This window comes from Gallinula chloropus (genome assembly GCF_964237585.1).
Source record: "Gallinula chloropus genome assembly, chromosome: 1".
Taxonomy (NCBI): Eukaryota; Metazoa; Chordata; class Aves; order Gruiformes; family Rallidae; genus Gallinula; species Gallinula chloropus.
The window spans coordinates 44,165,466-44,181,092 of NC_140085.1; the positions used below are offsets into that span (position 1 = coordinate 44,165,466).

The window sequence follows — 15,627 nt, forward strand, 5'->3', positions numbered from 1 at the left end:
TGCACTTAAAGCAAACTGCTTTGCTAGGGGTCCAATGTCTGCACCAAAAATCAGAACAAGACCTCAAGTGCATGTATATATTTGGATTCATATTTAGATTAATTAATTTCAGCTGCTTTTCAGTTGAAATTGGTATAGGTTAAAATGATAAAGAAAAAGAAATACTGTTCGCCCAAGAAGATACAAAGATTAAACGTACTAAGTTCAGACTTACTAAACGCAGTCTCCTTTCCAGAAGTTACAGCAAGTTCTTTAACATACTTAGAGGCAGGTATCAGGAAGTAAGACTGTATCAGTTACAGTCACTGTTAATTTCGAAGGACAAATGCATGGGGTTTTACTCCTGCACACACTACTGCGATTGCATTATTTATTTAATTAGTATGAAAATATAAGCTAATTATAACAAGTTCAGATCCTTAGCATGTGTCTACACTTCAGCCTGCTACCCAGTGTAAATACCAGCCAGGTTTGCCTGCCAAGAACAGTCTGTCTACTTCAGCCAAGAAGTGGGGCAAATAAGCTCTGCTGGTACAGCTAGGCACTTTCCAGCCTCCAGCCTGGCTTCCCTATAGCAACCTTAGATTTCACTGTATCGTCCCATTTGCTGGCAGTGTTGATGTACCCTCATTTTAATAACTGCAGACAGCAAGAAGCCATCAGCCAAACACACCAAGGCTCTCAAAACCAGCTTCGGAGCTGTGAGCTGCTACTGAATAGCTGTCTCTGTGAAAGCAGCATGATTTATAATCAGCATACAGAGCCCCCATGATTAATATTCATGCTACATATCCCAGAATAAATAGGAGATGCCAGTCTGATCCAAAGCCCTCTGAAATTGATGGAAATCTTTCCATTGACTGCAATGGGCTCAGGGTCAAGCCCCAAGCGTCCAAGTGTGTTTATACCTTTTAAAAAAGAAGGAATTAACTCTCCACATGTTTCAGTCCCCCACATTTATTGTCAGGAAACCTCTGGCGAAAGACTGCCTTGCTCTGCAATGGGACTCTCACCAAAGCCAGTAGGAGCTACATATACGGAGACTAAGGACAGCATCTCAATGTAAAACCAATAACAAATAGGAAAGAAACTTGATTTTGAAACCACACAAGACAGAATCTAATGAGAAAGCAAATCTTTCTTTGTAACTACAAAATAAGTCGGGTTTTGTATACCCGCGGGTTAGGAAGGAAATTTTCAATGAGGCACACTGAACCTTTGTAATGTACATTAAAAAAAAACCCCGATCATGTAAATCTAATAGCATTATAACCATCTTCCTTAGACACTGTAATTATAGCCTCCAAGGGTAACTACATGAATGGTAAATTAAATATGGCCATTTAAATTATTTTGTGCAAAGCAAAGATATTTTTTACTTATTAAAGGAACTGAATACTACTTGTAGGTGTTCTTGTTAAATGCAGATTGACAATGAAGTTAAAGAATTAAACCTCATTTATTTTTTATGCTACTTTATAAATTTTCTGAAATCCAAGTCCTCTCACAATAGTTTACAGTAATTGGATTAAAACTATCTTCAAATACTTCCCACCACATCTTTTACATGAAACATCTTGCAAAACCCACAATGTCTATATAATCATTTTACAGTGATTATCAAAACCAAAAAAATACTATGGAATTAAATAAAAGTGGATTGATACGGATTCTCCTCCCCAAACAATAAGCTCCTAGCACCAAAGTATCATGATTTAAAACTGAGTGCCGGCTCTTCTTCTCTCTCTCTCTTCTTTCTTTTTAATAACCAAACAAATTACTTCCCAAAGCACAACTGTTAATATGCAAAGTGGTTTCCGGAATAGTTTTCAATAATCTTTTGTTTTCTTCTTGCATTTTGCTTCAAGAAGAAAAGTATGAAGTAAAAAAAGAAAAAAAAAAAAAAGGTAAAAAAAAAGAGATAAAGATACAGGAAATAAAGTCCTAAGGTCAATTAACAGTGAGTCCCCACAGAGGCAAAAGTGGACATTTCACGGCGGATGGTACTGAAAGGGGAGAGCTCCAGTTCTGTGGTGTACTCATTGTCATTGTCATCACTTGTCACTGTGGAAGACTTCTGGATGCATTCATCACAGCAGCAACAGCAACACTCCATAAAGGCCCGGCTGAAAGGTTTACAGAGACAGAAAAGGAGAACCGGGGTAACGCAGGACTTAAAGAACAAAAGGAACTGACTAATAAGGTGGAGGAGGTCCATAGTCTGCCGAGAGACCCCCGTGGACATGTAGGCAGTCACAATGTTGCAAATGTTTTCAGGAATGATGCAAAACCCATATAAAATGGTCAAAGCCACCACTGTGCAGTTCATCTGACTTTCCAGCTGAATTTGGCGCTTGTTCCCCCTTGTGCAAGCCTTTTCAGCCCTCCTGATTTTCCTCGCCGTTACCAGGGAGCAGGTAATAGTGAAAAGGGTCGGCAAACAAAAATAGCAGCCAAAGTACCACCAGAGTCTTGCCCCATCGTAAGTGAGAGCTAACACGTAGATGGTATCAGGGAGGGTGGTGGAGATCTTCACCACGCACCGGTCCCCTGGTGGGCTGCCACTGTATTCGGGGTCCTCCTTTGCCAGCTGGCGCAGAACAACCTCCGGCAGGGCCAGCAGCAGTGCACCCACCCAGATGACAGCCAGCTTGGCCGTCGTCGAGGTGCAGTTTTCGATCATCTCGTAATACATCTGCACGTTGGTGGCGGCGCGAAACCGGTCGATGCAGAGGGCGCACAGTGTGAACGTGGTGACTCCGAGAGAGGCTACCTAGGAAGGAGAAAAGGGAACACAAGTTAATACAGATGCTGTCTGGGGGGTGGCTGGGGGGAAGGAAAGGGAAAAAAAAAAAAGAACAACTACAAGGGTACAGTCCATTATCCAGTGGAAAGGGGGAAAATTTATCTCCTTCAAAAGTCTTCATGTCTCCTGTTGATGTCAATCTTCCTAAGAGAAGGAAGGTGAAGGCCTGAACTCGCTCAGGCTGAAGAGGGAATTAGTTTTTTGTACATGGCTTTTACCATTGAGCTGTTCTCTGGAAAAGAGAGAAGCTCTCATAGAGAGCTCAAGCTGTACTCTGAAACACCAGTCAAGTCTAGCCCCTTAACTGGCAAAGGCAAAGGAACACTTAGTTTGGAGCTATCAGTGGTACTGAGCATCATCAGAAGCAGCACCAAAGGCAGAACTTCGCTTCCAGTGTTAGCTGAACTACCTACCACCCAGTATGCATCCCAAAAGAGCATGTCCTGTTTTACTACAAATATTTATTTCAGCTTGATGTCACCTTCTCCTGGAGGCCCATGCAGGCATCCATGTAACACAGAGTGGAAAAAATTGGAGAACTGACCAATAGCAAACCCCTTCCTCCCCCCATTTTTCTAAGGGGTGGTTTTCAAAAAGATCAGTTCAACCAAAGAGGTTGGAATTTAAGTCAAAAGAGGAGAGATCAGATACTTCAGCAGAAGTATGAACTTATGCCCACATCACACATTCATCAAGCATTAAGGGGATCATAACACTGAAACCCTCTGTGTTTACAAACTGTGGGAACCCATCGGATTAGGCATCTACTGAATGCAGTAGGGTCTGGTGATTGTTTCTGTGGGCTTAGGTTTCTTTAGAGTAGACACATAAAATCATCCCACACTGAGAGTTCAAAGAGACCATATCTGAAATCTTCAGACTTCTGTAGCCAGGGCAAAACTGACCTTGACTATAGTAGTTAGGCTTTAATAATCTATCTTCAACATTTAATTTAGGGAAAAAAAGAAATCACAGGAAAATCTAGACTTAATTTCATAGAAAACATCCTGTGGGTGAGTGTACTGCAGGCCAGGAGAAATGGCAGAAGGTTTGTTATTTTAAAGATGATTTAAAGATCAATTGGACAGAGCTCTCAATTATATACTGAAAGGAGCAAGTACAGAGCAATGCATATGTCTTCTAGCTTTAATAACCATAATTCTATGCATGAATAGAAATCTTGTACTGTCATGAAACATAATTTCCTATCATTTCATCCTGCTTATAATTAAATTTCCTAAAAAGAAATTTGTAAGACTATATAGGTTTTGGCCTAATCCTATTTCCAATAAATTCAACTTCAGTTCAAATTCAAAGCAGAACTCTCATTAACTTCAATTGGAGAAAGATTAGATGCCCTGTTGCATTCTAATTAATGTATTTTCTTGTGTTTGCATGCTTGTGTTAGGCTGAAAATGTGTTGATGCAAAAGAAAATAAACTGTTAAATAATATTCCTGATAAATGTAAAGAATTTTCACTTTTATAACAAATAAACCACGTGTCTGTGCATCTATCTGGGAAATCTAGGGTAGTAATAGGCAGGACATTGTAATTTTGCTCACCCAAATTTGATGTGCAATGCTATATTTAAATTTCATGTAGGTGATTTAAAAATATATTTTATGCTTTCCACCATAATTGTGAAATACCCCTGTTTATACACGTCTTGTAAAAAGTTCTGTGAAGATAAATAGTGCAATTATGCACAATTATATAAATGTATCATTAATTTTGGCCTTCAATATTTAATGGCCATATGAGACTGCTAAAATTGAATATCACTGGAAAATATTAGACACTTGGGATTAGAACTGTCAGGCACTGACTTAGTTGGGGAATACTTTGAAGCTGCTTCCTAAAAGATGGGATGAGTGAGATGCAATCTCTTACTAATTAACTTGTGGGAATATTTAACGATGACAAAATAGTACCGTAAACATTTTTAATAGGCAAACCTATTGATTTAGGAAGTTAAACTCTCTTGCAAGATTCAAAGAAAACTTAGTAAATTCAGAAAGAAATGAAAACAACTAAAGAAAGCTTACAGTTACAGGGAAATCTTAATGAACAGCTATAAACTTAGCTAATGAAAGATAATTTTCATGCATCACTGCTGAGAGTCATGTTTTCAAATTCAAGATTTTGTTTCCAAAACATTTAAAGCATGCAGTCTTCAAATTCCTTAGACTGACAGCAAAACCTTTAGCCAGAGCATCCAACATGAACGATGAAAGAGTCAGGGCTCAGCTTTCTACAGTTATGGGAGACAGGGAAATAACTGAGACTCGGGAATGAATAGAGATGGAAAGAAAAATCAGCAGAGAAGAGGAAAATCTGAGGATTTGTACATTACCGTTCTGCCTCTCAGCTCTCACGTGAGCCTCTCCCCCACCCCCAGTGCACATGCTTTTATTGCTTTAGCATTTTACTGCACACAGGCTGTTATACAGCAGCTAAAACATTAAAACTCGACAGCTGTTAAGGCTGGACTAATGAAAGAAGACATGTCTACCATGAACAAACATAACCTACGGGGTTCCTGTCACATTAATTGACCAACAACTTGGAGGTTTAAGACAGTGAAATAGAGCAAGAGGAAACTAAGAACAGTGGAAGCCAGCTTTGAAAACTCTCCCGTGGATTCACTGATGAAAGAAGCTAAACAAAGCTAGTGGTTCTCTGGTGCAGGCAATGGTTTCCTATTTTCTGTAGATTAACAAAGTTAGTGATGCCATGGAAAAGCTTGCAAAAAAACCCAAACACTCCCAAGCAGATTGAACAGGGATTCACTCCAGCTGACTTGCTTGAAGGCAGTATAGCAATTTAACACCCCACTTTATTTCCCCCCACTCCACCCCATCGCAGACTATGAGCAATAGCCAGCACAATCAAGCTGCATTGCTCACAATCCACAAGGGTGAGAACGGGGACATGCATTGTGCATGCTTGTGTCTGCACTTTAGGAGTGTGTCTTCATACTAGGCATACTAATAATTAGGGTTACGCTGAAAATATGGAAGAAGCCAGAGAAGTTTCCTTTTAATCTGTTACATTGCCCTGAAATAACCACAGAACGCATTTGATGGGGAGTAGGTAAAGGACAAGTTAACAAATCCTGAAGTAGTCTGAAGCTGGTTTAATGGTGCTCTTCTTGTAACAGCTGAGTTTCTGATATGTTGATATGCTGTTGCAGTCTTAATTTCAACAACCCAGCAGGAAATGAGGAAAGCCAAGGGCAAGTCAGGCTCAGTAGTTTTTGACTGTCACTTAGTTGTCTGATTTATTTCCATATGGTGTCTAGGAGGATTCTCCTTCAGTCTAGACATGCAGGATGACACCATTTTACATCTTTCTCCTACAAGCACAGAATTATAGAATTGTCTTCATTGGAAGGGACCTTTCAGATCATCAAGTCCAACCATCACCCTAACCTGCCGAAACCGCCACTAAATCATGTCCCTAAGCACTGCATCTACCTGCCTTTTAAATACCTCCAGGGATGGTGACTCTACCACCTCTCTGTGCAGCCCGTTCCAATGCCTAACAACCCTCTCTGTGAAGAAATTTTTCCTAACACCTAATCTAAACCTCCCCTGGCATAACTTGAGGCCATTTCCTCTTGTCTTATTGCTTGTCGCTAGGGAGAAAAGGTCAGCCCCCGCCTCTCTACAACCTTCCTTCAGGTAATTGTAGAAAGCAATTAGATCTCCCCTCAACCTCCTCTTCTCCAGACTGAACAGCTCCAGGTCCCTCAGATTCTCCTCATAACATCTGTCTCCCAGTCCCCTCGCCAGCCTCACTGCCCTTCTCTGGACATGCTCCAACACCTCAATGTCCTTTCTGTAGTGAGAGACCCAAAACCGAACACAGTACTCAAGGTGGGGCCTCACCAGTGCTGAGTACAGGGGGATGATCACTGCTCGCTACACTGTTCCTGATCCAGGCCAGGATGCTGTTTGGCCTTCTTGGCCACCTGGACACACTGTTGACTCATATTCAGCTGGCTTTCTATCAACACCCCCAGATCCCTCTCTGCCAGGCCGCTTACCAGCCATTCTCTTACTAGATGAGATCAGAAAAGACCCTGAGTTTCTAACTGAATGACCACTGATCTGCTTTGAGGAGATGGTGAAGTAACCTAGTCCAAACTATCTGGGCAGAGAACTGCTGTTTAAAGGATTACCAGCTACAGCACACACACACAAAAGACAGCATTACAGGAGTTGCTTCTTAAAAAGTATTGACAGGGATGTTAGTGGGCACCATGATGCTCCTTCAAGACACTGCATAAATCTTTGGTCCTTAGCTCACCAGTTAAGTTAACTAAGGCCACAGAGAACAACAGTAAACTCATGAAATGCTCAGGTTAATTGCATCAGTTCTCCTCTCCATCCCTTCAACATACCCAATCCATTTTCATTCACTTTAAACATTACCAACATGTTCCCAGGCCTTCCCCGGTCTGTCCTACTTCTGACAGTGGTCCCACAGCTCTTGGACTTGGCCTTAAGGAGCAGAGCCCCCAGCTGTCCAGGGAAACAGTGCAGATGTAGTTGGGTGAGCAATGCCAGTGGAAAAAAAGACTCTGAATTCTCCCTCACTAATACCTGTTTGACCAGAAAAAGGTAATGAAAACAAACACAGAAATGAGATCAGAAAATTTGACTTGAGTGAAAAGGTCAGAGAGCAAATGCTGTGAGTGAATATAAAAGAGAGGATGGGTCACTCGGTCCAGTAAGGTGAAGATCAATATTGCTCCTATTCACAAACAAGCCTGTCTTAAGATACAAAAGTTGCTTAAGGTGAAGGACAGTGAATATAACAGAAAGGGAACCAATCAGCCATGAGCAACTTGAGGCTGGAAATGAGAAGGACCATTAATCATCTAAGGCATGGTGTTCTGGAGCACGCCTTCTGATGTGGTAGTGAAAGGAAACAACAGAGGCTGAGTTTATATGAAACAAGATAAAACAAAGGAGTGGCTGCTGGATTTTCTAAAACAGAATTTTATGCTGATAACACAAACACGGTTTCTTAAGATAGAAGGCACTCTTTCTTCCTTTGTTACAAGGCAGGATGGGCATCTGAAGCATTTCCCCATTGTAATAGGAAAGCTGAACTTCAGAAAAAGTTTGATGACTACAAGCCAAACAAGCCATCTCTGAGCTTTCAGTGACACTCTGTAGATTCTTTATACACATTCCTGTTATACTATAGAAACAAATAATGTTTTTCCCCAAGCTACTATAGCCTATCATTTTATTATGGCTGTTATATATACACATTAAACTTGGTAGCTTTAGAGCATGCTAATGCAACACACCATGGGGACTCTTGCAAACTTGTCAGTTTTACTAATAAAGTTAGCACAGACTGCATTGTTTTGTTGTTGTGCTACTCTACACTTACAGTAGAGTACAGTAATAAGACTGGATTACTGCAAATAAAAGGCCATCCTATTGCAAACAATTATTTAATTGTTAATTGCTTAAGATTATGTAAGTGCCTGGTTTCTGTTCTGTCAATATAAAAAAAAATTACAGTCATTACTATAAAAACATAAATATAGTAGCTCTATATTTCTTACATGAAGTGCTATCAAATATTAATGGGTTTATGCATTAAAATAGGTATGCATAGATGAAGTCCTTAAGGACAGGATCTAGAGGTGGACTAGTCAGTGTTAGGCTATGGTTGGACTCGATGATCTAAAGGGTCTCTTCCAACCTGGGTGATTCTATAAATCAAAACACCACTGTGATGTGGCACAGTAATTCAGCAGCTAAAGAGCGTTGGGCCCAGGTTACCCCTTCAACATTAGCAATTAGCATAAGCATGCTGGACAAAAATATATGCCACCTTATTTATCTGAAAGACAAGATGGTAATTATGGAAACAACTATCAGAGTTGTTCTACACATGTGGGACAATGGGTACAATACGGTCACTTCCTTTTTAGTACCATGAACATTCATACCAGGGAGACATAAAGTACATGTGCTTTGTGTGGGTTTTATCCTTCTGCATATTCTATCAGTAAGAGTGTTCAGAATGAGAATCCACTTCCAAGAGCTGCTCTTGAATTCTGTTGGAAGAGAAAGTCAAACATACCATCAAGGCACTGGAAATACTCAGTTGTACACTACATGCTTATCCAGAGGGTTGGAAAAAAAAAAATCACAAAATACAAAAGGATTTAATTTTTGTTTATTTTCCTATTTGCAATCTACCATGCCACCATTTAAGTAAATTAAATTTGCTTTAGGGGAGGCTTTTTTTTAATTTTTTAAATAGAAATGAGTGCCATTCTCCACTGAGGATCAAATTCTCATCACACTACACGAGGGACTCCTGCACTAATTCTTAACATTAACGTGGAACTCCTGCTAAAAATTCGCCTCTTCGCCCTTTGCAGGAAAAATCCTGTCATATGGAGAAATGACATTCCAGTGCTCAGAGTCTAGTCAATGGCACCAAGATAGCAGATGCTTCCTTCTTCTCTCTCCACACATACGTAACTTAAATATTACTGACCCAGTTTTAAACCCAGTCTGACACAAATTCATTGCCATGCTGAAATGCCACATGTAAAATTTAAGCCAAAAGCAAATTTTTAGGGACAACTTAAGCCCCTAAGGACAGGTCTTGAAGAGGAAAGAGAGATTGACAGGACAGCCAACATGGCAGTTACTATCATCATGCTGTTAATACCTAAAGGGCAAAGATGCATTAACACTTCCATTTAAAATAATTATTTACTGTGTGGTTAAGTGCAGAAAATACTCTGCTCAGTAAAAGACATGTGTAGCCATTGTCCCAGAAAACTCTCAGTATGAAGCTTTGAAACCACAAACCTCTCTGAGGATCTTTGTCTGTGACCCAGAGGACTCACTAGAGGTTGAGGAGTCCAGCTCTGAATAGGCTCAAAGAAGAGACATAAAGAAGATGCCGCACAACAAAAGACATAGAAAAGACAGATAACACACAGCTTTTATAAAGTCCCATAAAAAATGTATTTGCTTCCCTGAAGTGAAACTTAAAATAAGGCTCTCTTCTGACAGCTTTGGAACAGGCAGAGAATGGCCACTTTCTTTGTGCCCCTTGCTTGCCTCTACCAAGAAAAATAAAGAAAGGTGAAAAAGCCTCACCTCAAACTTCCCTGGAGGGTCAACTACAGGGAAAGAGAGCAATTTGTATTCCATGCCAAATCCATCCTTATGCTTTCCACTAAGAATACAAATAGTGATAGCTTCCCTGAGCTGGAAGGTACCCACCAGGAACAGGACTGATGCCACAAATTGATTGTCAGAAGCAAATGCAGAGGCTGAGCACTGAGTTTCAGAGGCTTTCACTATTAGCTTGATCCAAGGTCAAGCCAGTCTTGTCTGCATGATACGGTCCAGATGAGGACACCACAAGCTTTGTCTTTCTCTTCTTTGTCGGGGTATGAGAAAGGCAAACAGGCTCACCTTTATTAGCACTGAGTGCTGGGCTGGGCACCACCACTGGCCTCAAAAAGCCTTACTCTGTGCTGGACTGCATAAGACAGTAAATCAGCCTCTGTAAACCCTTGTCCTAGATCCCTTCCCGTTTCCTAAATGATTACTCCAATCTGCCAAAACAGAAAGTGATGACTACTTCCAATGACCTCTCTCAAACTCACAAAGTTCCTAACAAAAACTCCAAGAGCAGCATGCAGACAACTCAGTTGAGCTTCCTTTTAAAGCCCAAAAGACAGTTTCTGGTTCTTGTTGACACAAAACATTTGTCATCTTGAGCAAACTGCTCTGGGCCTTAAACAACTTCTTTAATCTCTTCACTATTGGCTTCCAGCATTAAAATAAAAAATAAAAATGCTGCTTCACAGGACTGTTATATATTTAACAGCTGTGAAAAATTCAGAAGCAAAGTAATGCTACTGATTTCTTTCTAGTAAGGCGTAGCATAAATCTATAAGTAAGAGAACTGGAACTTGTTGTTCTGCATTCCTTCTTTTTTGTTTGGTTGGGGTTTCCCCCACCCCCCCCCCCCAGTCCTTTTTGCTGAAGAGCCTGGTTGTGCTTACACAAAAAGAACAGGGTTCCACATTGGCAAGGCTTGTGAAACAGAAGTCAGCCAAAGCCATTGTCTCTGTATTATTGTTTACCTTGTATCTCCTGATCCTGAACAACACTGAGAAAAGTATAGGGAAGGCAAAGCAAACAGTGTGCAGGTAAATACTTCAGACCTGCATTCCTGAAGCTAGACTTCTAAACCACCTGCAGAAAAGCAACAAAATCTGAAGAGCTGCTGAGGTCCAAAGGTGCAAAGGAGAAGCGTATCTCCACGCATCCTTCTGGGCAGAGTAGCTGCCCCAGTTGTTCTAATTCCCTTCTCACTTCCCTCTCAGTGCATCCAAAACTGCTTCTCCAGGACAGTGCCACCATTAGGGTCAAGCAAGGTTCTTGGTGGCAGTAATTTCATCCATTTCTACTAATCATCTGTATTTCTAACTTTGTTCTCGAGCAGTTTCAGCTAAAGACCTCGTGACAAGCAAAGAATTAATTTATTCTTTTGGGGTTTTTTTTCCATCATGCCTACAGCATTCCTTATGCAAGCACAGCTATGACATAGTTTTAAAATGTAGTTGAAAGTGACCAAAATGTGACACAATATATGGCTGAAATGACTGCTTAATGTACTTGGTCACAGCACATCTTTATGAGGTTTGGGAAAACTGCCTTTTATATTAAATACTGTGGAAACCTTCCACTGTTGGAAGCTCACTGTTTACCTATACAAATGTGCTTGTAGGTATCATAAAGCATTCTCCCCAGACTGCATGCATGTGTATTATCACTGGCAACAGATGCTTTGCTGAAATTCTACACAATACCCATTAAACAGCACAAATAAAAAACAATTGGCCACAAGAGGCTAAACTAAGAAAACTCAATGTTCCTCACTGGGATCACTTGAAAGCTTCAAACACAATAAATATGCTTGAGTTACAGTAAAATGCTGTGATCATCATCACTTGCTCTGGATCATCAGACATCCCTAGTCCCTACTTGTGGAAGTAGAAGCTGGTATTGGCTCAGTCCAATAAGGACCTTCCATGTTTGACAGTGAGATATTCCTGGATCTACACACAGTTCCCTAAACATCATGGGAAGAACTTGCATGCAAGAAAAGAGATGTAAGTATGGAATAAAGAGACACTCAAAAGAACAAAATGCTGGGCTAACTTAGAGACAACACAAACGGCTTACGATTTTTCTATCTTCAGGAAGATGCTTCTGTTTGTATTCCATGAAGCTGTCTACAACTTTCCTCTCAAGGAGCTAAGAAGCTCCTTCCTCCACTGTGTGAGAAGGGCATGAACCTGCCCAGGTGAGCTACAAGCGAGAAGACAGTGTTCACCTGTCAGATGAGCGCACTGCTGTGAATAGTCCTTGACAGAGAATGGAGCAGCAGCTGTTCACGGGGCAGATTTCATGATGTGCTCGGTATCTGCATTGCTCACAGCGGTGCCAGGGTCACTGTGTAATGCCTGTGAGGTTAAACACCACCACTTTGGAAAGCAGAGAATTTTTGCTCTGACTGCCTTCTCCATCTCAGCGGGGTCAAATCCTGATTTGTGGGACAGAGTCCTTCTTGCCAAGCTCAAGGCGAGCTGTGGAGAGTCACAATCCACAAGTGGTGTTCAATACCTGCCACTCATGGCTACAGCTTACAGAGGGGGAAACACAGCCTTTTACTTATTGCTCCCAGGGTGATAGAGCGACTTCACATACATCAGTATTATATTTAATGACTACTGCATGAAATATGCAATTCCAGGAGCAACACAGAACCCCCAAGGCTTTGTCTTTTTAGATCTGTAGATGTAAATTAATTAAATTTCCCCAGGGAGAAGGAGAAGGTTTCACTTCTAGGCCTCAGTAATAATCAAGCCTAAGCCAGCCACCATGCTATTGGTTCATCACAGCCGGATTGGTGCCATTTCTTGAGTAAGACTTCAAGACTTCCACAGAACTTTAAAGTGAAAAAAAATAGGGTGTCATTACAGTACAAAGGGGGACAGCAGCAGCTGGGTGTTTTTCAGGATTACAGTTTTGAATTTCAGCAACTATGTTTCAGCTAAACTATTTTCAGTTTGACAAACTCTTTAGTGCCCAAAGCTAGGCAGCATAAGCAACTAATTTTGAAGAACAGCGTGGCCATGCAAATCATTTCAATTACTGTTCCTTAATTAGAGTGAGCATTACAAAGGATTATTTCTAGTTTGCATGTGTAAGCACCAAAGAAAAAGGTTAGGAAGCGTGAAATGTCACTGTGGGAAAGTCCTGAAAACACTTAAACTACACTACCTACTTTAATTTAAATGGTTACACTTTAACTGAAACATTAATACTTATTTTATTGGTTAAGGCAGCAGCGCCAGAGGCCAATTCAGAAATTTTAAAAGCTCCTTGTACTATCGGTTTCTCAACAAACATATATTTAGTCCTTCATGTCTCCTTAAATGCAAATTGATTAGGCGTACACGGAGTTTCTCAGCTGCAGTGGCACACTACTGGCCTTGGATTCATCCGAGCGTAGCACAGCTCCACCCTTTGTCCAATGCCACCAGTAATAGTGTATCACATGCGACAGAAGTTAACAACAAGTTACTGGTTACGTGTCACACACCTTGCTAAATATTCTTAATAAATAGATCTTAAAAATATCATCCCACCATTAACTATGCATTACTGTGTACAAATATGTTATTGGAAGTTATATTCTTTGTATTAATAACAAGTTGGGTTTTGTTGGGGGGATGTGGACTGTAGTAGTGGTGGATTTTGTTGGGTCGTGTCCCCCCCACTATCTCATTCTTAGGACAAGAGAATCGACTGTTATTTCCTCAGCTTTCAGTTTGCAGAAAAATGTTGAAGAAAGATAAGGTTTTGGGAACGCAGCACAGCCAGCCAGAATTACAGGCTATCACCCTACCAACAAGCCTCAGCATTCAGTTCCAGTAAATAAATAAAGCAGACAACCTGAACGCTGCTGGCAGGACACTGGCCAGCTGGCTGAGGGCTTCTTTGACAGACAACTGCCAAGAAGCTGTGATTTAGATGGGGGGGAGGGGGGGGGGGTGTCTTGCTTTCTTTTTATTTTAAAATAAGCTAAATAAATAAGTGTGAGATTTGTAAATCTCAAGTATAAATTAAAGCTCATACATTCCGTTGATGCTTCTTTTCACAATCACCTCCTTACAATCTCCTTACAACCTGTCCCCCAGTCACTCCCTCCATCCACTTTCCTGACTCACTTCAGGAAAACAAGCATAATCCCCAAAAAGCCCATTAAATTAATTATGAGATGATTCTTCGCCTTTCAGAATCGCAAGGAGCAAGGAAAGTTTGGCAGAACTCGCGCGCGGGAGGGAGAGCTGGCGCGCTCGGTCTGAGGCTACGGAAATCCCGATGCTGCTGGACCTGATGCGGCCGCGACCTCCTCCTGTCACCGGACGGGGCCCGGCTCCGCCTCGGCGGTGCCCGGCAAACCTGGACCGCGCCTCACCTGGGCGTCCCCGGGCCGGCAGCAGTGAACGCGGGGAGCCCCGGGCTCGCACGCAGCTATGGCCGGCGAAGGACAAGAGACGGGATGGATGCTGGGGGGAAAAGAGGGTCCGCGTCCCTTCGGACGGGTGGGCAGGCGCGGCCGGGGGCTGCGCGGAGGCGCACGGGCCCGCGCATCCCGACCCACCGCCATTACCTCGATGTACGGGACGATTTTGCAGGAGAAGTCTTCGAGGAGCCACTTCTTGGTGAGCTCCTGGAAGATGACCAGCGGCAGGCAGAAGAAGACGATGAGGAAGTCCCAGAAGGCCAGGTTGGCCAGTAGGGAGTTGGAGATGCTCCGCATGTAGTAGTTGTGGCAGACGATGCACATCACTGCCATGTTGCCCATGATGCCGATGCCGAAGATCACCACGGAGAGGCACATGACGGCGTAGGCACCGTACGACTCCTCGGTCAGCGGGTAGAAGGGGTTGCGGAGGCGGGCGCGGCGCCCCGTGGCGTTGCCGCGGCCCCCGGCGCTGCCCTCGCCGCCGGCCGAGCCGTTCAGGGCCAGCCAGCGGGGGCCGTCCGCCGCGCCCCTCCCCGCCGCCGCACCGGCTCCGCGCTCGCTGCTCCGCGCCCGCCGTCGCCCGGCCCCCGTCGCCCCGCGGGGCGCGCAGCTACCGCCCGGCCCCGCTGCTCCACCGGGCCTGGCTTCGGCTCCGTGGTGGAGGGCTCCGCGTCCGGGGAGAGCCGCGGGCGCCCGCCAGCCCGGGGCGAGGCGCGTCGGGGCTGGCGGCGAGCGGGCGCGCTGCGGGGGTACCGGTAGCCCTGCGGCCGCGACGGGGACCAGGGCGCAAGCAGCCCAGGCGCCTAGCACCTGGCAGAGCAGGGCGAGGGGAGCGCGGAGGGGCTGCATGGCCGGGAGGTGGCGGGGCTCGCCCGCTCCCCTTCAGAGGCAGCGGCCGCCCCGCTCGGTGGGGCTGGGAGCGGGAGACATGCCCGCCCGGCGCCCGGGGACAGCCTGTCTCGCCGGGGCGGGGGCAGCCGCGACACCACCGCAGCCGCCGCCGGAGCGCAGCTCCCGCTGCCGCCGGGGTCCGCTGCGGGAAGCAGCCGGCGTTGGGCGCCCGGCGAGCGGAGCAACTGGGAGGCTCTTCTTGCTGCCTCCCGGGGCAGACCCGGAAAGTTGTGCCGCCGTCTCCGACGCTCCGAGTTAATGTAGCAAGTGCGGCGCCGGGAGGACCCCCCTCCGGCGCTCCGCCCTTTCCCGGGACCGCTGCCT

General features: G+C 43.9%; 1 protein-coding gene across 1 annotated transcript; it reads right to left on the minus strand.

The window, feature by feature from the left end:
* Positions 1-1,954: 1,954 nt before the first annotated feature.
* GPR37 (G protein-coupled receptor 37) lies at positions 1,955-15,261 on the minus strand (the record flags this gene model as incomplete). Its single annotated transcript, XM_084269517.1, has 2 exons — positions 1,955-2,773; positions 14,557-15,261. 2 exons carry the CDS (start codon positions 15,259-15,261, stop codon positions 1,955-1,957), a joined length of 1,524 nt encoding a protein of 507 aa, XP_084125643.1.
* Between the last annotated feature and the right edge of the window lie 366 nt (positions 15,262-15,627).